This window comes from Mus caroli, chromosome 4, assembly GCF_900094665.2.
Source record: "Mus caroli chromosome 4, CAROLI_EIJ_v1.1, whole genome shotgun sequence".
NCBI lineage: Eukaryota > Metazoa > Chordata > Mammalia > Rodentia > Muridae > Mus > Mus caroli.
In genome coordinates this window covers 109045758-109050736 of record NC_034573.1, presented here as the reverse complement: position 1 = coordinate 109050736, position 4979 = coordinate 109045758, and the positions used below count along the sequence as shown (strand labels likewise).

The following is a 4979-nucleotide window of genomic DNA, read 5'->3' as shown; positions in this document are numbered from 1 at the left end:
GAGAGAGAGAGAGAGAGAGAGAGAGAGAGAGAGAGAGAGAACACAGGTGCCTGCTGAAGCCAGAGAGTACATCAGATCCTGGAGCTGAAGTTACAGGCAGTCTGAGCCTCCCAACTCAGGTACAGGGAATGGAACCTGCATCCTCTGGAAGAGCAGAGCACTCTCACCCTCAGAGCCATCTATCTCTTCAGCCTCTGAAGTCTCACTAATTATCTGTTATCATTGTGGACCCAAGAGAGATTGAAGACTTAAATGTAAATCAGTCAAATCAGTAAGAACTAGAAACAAATACACACAATTAAAGTCTGGTGGCTCAGGAGGGCCATTTTAGCAAAAGCCAGCGGTGGTAACTTGTCTAGCCGAGGCTCCATCCCTAGTATCTCACCTCTCCCAGGCCCAGGACCCTGAAGCCTCAGTGTCAGTCATGCCTTCCCCCCCCCCCCCAGTCAATCACTGAATTCTGCTGGTTCCACCTCTTAGGGTTTCCCTGGTAACCCCTCATTTACATATCCATTATCCCTGCTGCCTTCACATATCACCTGCTTTATGCATCACCTGCTGACCAGTTTAATCCAGGGAGATCCACACAGCTGCCACGGAGATTTTCCCGACCCTTCATAAAGGTTCCCAGGGGCTTCCGCTACCTCCCAGATACAGTCAAAACCCTTATGCAAGGCTCTCTCTCACCAACCCAGAGCCTTGATCTCCTCGGGCCCAGCTGCCCCTCCAGCCTTCCTGCAGGAGTCCAATGTGTCTGGGAGTTGGGCTGCAGGACAACATATTCATCCCTACTTGGCTTGCTAGAAAGCAGCAGCATGGAGCCCATCACAGCAGGGCTCCCACACAGCCTTCTAGTGTCTCCTCCTTGTCTCACTCAACCTGTGTCTCAACTCAGTGGGTGAGGGACCCATTGCATGGACGACATCTCCTATGCTCGGTGCCCAAGGCCTACGTGAAGAGTTCACTTTGTATTAATATCAGAAGAAAATGAAGACATGAGCAATGAGTATATGGTCATGAGTCCAGCCTGGATTATATTCCCCTCTGTTAGTGCAACCATCCAATATGTGACTATATGTATGTCCAGAACATATATACTCATTCCTATTGCATTTATTTATTCAGTGTGTGTGTGTGTGTGTTCATGCTTGTATGCCTGCATGGCATGGCATGCATGTGAAGCTCATGGGAATTTGTTAGTCCCTTCTACCATGTGAGTCCTGGGGAATCAAATTTAGGTCATCAGCCTTGGCAGCACGCACTCTTGCCTACCGAGCTATCTTGCCAGCCCCATTTTAATTGTTTATTTTATTCTTATTTATAATTGCTTACATATGTGTGCACATGCCTCCAGTGCACGTGTTTGTTAGCGCCTGTGGAGGCCAGAGGCTTTGAATCCCCCAGAGCTGGAGTTAACAGGTGCTGGTGAGCCTCACGACATGGGCTCTGTGAACCAATTCAGGTCCTGTGGAAAAGTCACCAACCCTGCTTTTTATCATTTTTAATGAAGGGAGAGAGACCCATGACAGCCGAGTGCCAGGGCCCACATGCTGTGCCTGCTGTGGCCCTCTTGTGGCTTCACCGTGGCTTGCATTTCGTGCTTGTTGCTACAAGACAGCAAGATGCTGACTGCATGCCCAGCTGTCTTCTCTGAGCTCTAGGAGAAGGGAGGGCAGCATGCGTGTGTCTCCGGTAACCAAGGAGGCACAACACTCCATCACAAAGACTTCTGCATCAGTCTGACTGCCAGACTGAGGGGCTGGGTAGTCAACATCCAGCCCCCACAGTAGAGTACTGAGCACCAGAGCCTTAGGACACTAAAGCCCTTACGATTCGACCCTGTTCTACCCTTGTTGGCCCATCCCTGGTCATGCCTGACTCCCACACAGTGCTCCAGCAATCTGTCTCCTTGGGATTCTCTCCCCATTCTGCATTCTCTGTTACATCCGTGCGCCCCGAAAGCTCTTCCTGCCACATGCAGCTTCCTACATCCTCTCTGGTCCTGATGCAGGAAAGTTTCCTCAGCATCCCAGCTCAACCTAGTGAGCTGCCCACCCCAATTTTACAATTACCCACATACAGTCAAACTAAGGGGTGGCCAGGGACGGATCTTTGTGTATGTGTACACTTTTCTCCTGTCTCCAGTGCCCCTTGCTAAGCCTGTGTAGACCTTGATGGAAGCATTGTCTGTCCTTAGTCCCCATTTTTACCTCCTTTTACAGGCTCAGACAAGAGTCAGGGCATGCTGGCTTTGGCCATCAGTCCCAATCGGCGATATCTCGCTATCTCCGAGACTGTGCAAGAAAAACCGGTCATCACTATATATGAACTCTCGTCCATCCCTTGCCGGAAGCGCAAAGTCCTGAATAATTTTGATTTCCAAGTTCAAAAGTTTACCAGCATGGCTTTTTCTCCAGACTCTAAATACCTGCTGACACAGACGTCACCTCCAGACTCAAACCTCGTCTATTGGCTGTGGGAAAAGCAGAAAGTCATGGCCATTATTAAAGCTGATAGTCAGAACAACCCCATCTACCAGGTACCTCCTAGCATGAGTGCCCTGCCCACCGTAAAGCAGTCAGTGCTGACTTCTTCTACCGCTTGCCTTGTGCCACGCTGCTCACTTCTCCCATGTATTTTTAAAAACTGAGCTTCACAATAATCACACCAGGACTATGTGGTTGTTATCCCATCTTAGAGATGGGAGCCCTGAGCCCCTAAGAGACCTAAGCAACTCATCCAAGGCTGCAAAAGTGGCAAAGAGGCAGACCCAGCTGGCGTCCAACTTTGTCATCTGTCTTTTTCCCTCTGGCCCAGGGCTACTTTCCAGGCATGGGTTAGATCCAGCGGTGCTGATTAGAACTTACTCTCCTTGGTTCTGGCCGTTTTGCAGTAGACTCCTGGGTAGTAGGAGGATTTCAGGGATGACTTATAAAGTGGTAGGTTTGGGCTTTTATTTGGTTTGGGAGGTGTGTTGTTTTTGGTTTTGTAACAGGTTATGACCACATAGCTCAGCCTACCCATGAACTCACAGTCTTGCCTGCCTGTGCCTCCCAAATGCTGGGATTCAAGGTAGATGCCAGCATACCCAGCCCAAAAGGTAGATGTGCAGGAAAGGACTGCTGGAGGTAGTGGTGTGGAGAACAGGATTTTCTATTGTGGTTGAAGAGGAAAACGAAGACCCTTTAGGAAACTGGCTGGCTGCTTAGGCAGGGAGCCCCAACCCCTGTCCAGCATCTTAGACTCATGTTCAAACCTTCAGGAAGTCAGTTCAGTCCATGTTCAGAGACACCAGCTCATCAGGACCTCAAGCATTCATCTTAACATTCTGCCCAAAGGTTGATGTGCAAGCCCAGACATCACCAGCAAACACTCGAGTCCATTCTCAATACAGATATGAGTATTGATCAACAAATCACAAAGGCAGGCAGAACTGGAAGGCTGTATCCTCTAGGCCACAGTTCCCCGCCTCTCAGAGCGGAGACCACCTCTGCAGTAGACCCAGTGAGCATTTCCTAGGTGCCCACTATGAACCCAGCCCTGGGGACATAGAGACTGAGCAGCAGCTTGGCCTCCGGCTGCTCTCTGTCTAGTACAGCCAGCAGGTTAAGTGCCATTAGTGTATGTCAGGATAAGGGCTCTGGTGGGAGACCACACACTCCCTCCTGCTATGTGGTTTCTTCCCCATAGACAGGCCTCCATACACCGGCTCAACCCCACGTCTCTGTTTCCAGCCAGACTTCATTCCATCGTGCTGGTACAGAGTTTAGCTCTACTCACATGAGGAGACATGTTGGTGCATGCCCGTAATCACAGCACATGGGAAGTTGAGGCAGGAGGAATAACCATTTAAAGCCAGCTTAGGCTAACAAAAGGAAAAATTGTTGACTGATAGTACATCCTATAGACATAGATGTATATCTTTTTCAAATATAGTATAAAATTCCATCATTTTGTGATATGCACAAGCTGTGTAAAATGAGTATTAAATAGTCAAGCAGGAAGATTCATCGTATTCACTTTTTTGTGTTTTGTTTGTTTGTTTGTTTTTAATCTCCTTACATTTTGCAGGTTAGCATCAGTTCCCAGGATAATAGTCAAGTGTGTATTACTGGAAGTGGGGTATTTAAACTTCTCCGTTTTGCTGAAGGAACCCTAAAGCAAATCAATTTCCAGAGGGGGGAATCTTCAAACTACCTAGCCCACGCCTGGGTGTCTGAAGACAGGGTCATTGTTGGCACTGACACCGGCAAACTCTTCCTCTTTGAAGCTGGAGATCAGCGCTGGGAGACAAGCATAATGGTCAAGGAGCCTACTAGCTCCAGGAGCCTGGAGGTCATTCAAGAGTCAGAGAGGTAACAGCGCCCTCTGCTGGGCCAGTGCATGCCTGCATTGCACTGCCAAAGTTAAGTAAAATGAGCGTCTCCTGAAGCCTCTCCACCGAGGCTGGAGAGGCTGGGCGTCAGGTAAGAGCGCTTACCGCTTTGGCTGAGGATAACAGGTTTGGGTTCCAGTACCCACGTGATGCCTCACAAGCATTCCAGGAGATGTGGTGCCCTCTTCTGGCCTCTGCGGGCACTACACACCCATGTAGTGCACTTAAATACATGCAAGCTGTAAAATCTTTCTTTTAAGCCACTCTACCACTACACCTTAAAAACCAACTGCGCTCATTTCTTCCTTCTCTTTCAGCATCTGTCTGCATCCAAGCACAAACCTTGACAGTTCCAAGCATAGCCCACACACGTCTTTTTATTTTTATGCCTAATCTCATTTTTACACACAGTTCAGTATGACAGTCTTCAAAATGGTAGATTTTCTTTCTCAAAAGCATGCATTCTATGGCTGTCTGCATAATTTACCAATTTCAAGAAATAAATGCGGCCGGGCGTGGTGGCGCACGCCTTTAGTCCCAGCACTCGGGAGGCAGAGGCAGGCGAATCTCTGAGTTCGAGGCCAGCCTGGTCTACAAAGTGAGT

At 48.8% G+C, this 4979-nt stretch overlaps 1 protein-coding gene across 1 annotated transcript in view; it reads left to right on the top strand.

Moving 5' to 3' along the window:
* Cfap57 (cilia and flagella associated protein 57) overlaps nt 1-4979 on the top strand; it is a 69605-nt gene that overhangs the window by 5661 nt on the left and 58965 nt on the right. The window contains exons 3-4 of the mRNA XM_021160891.2: nt 2223-2539; nt 4072-4355. Of these exons, the coding sequence (XP_021016550.1) occupies nt 2223-2539; nt 4072-4355 (601 nt within the window). The remainder of the gene's footprint in view (nt 1-2222; nt 2540-4071; nt 4356-4979) is intronic.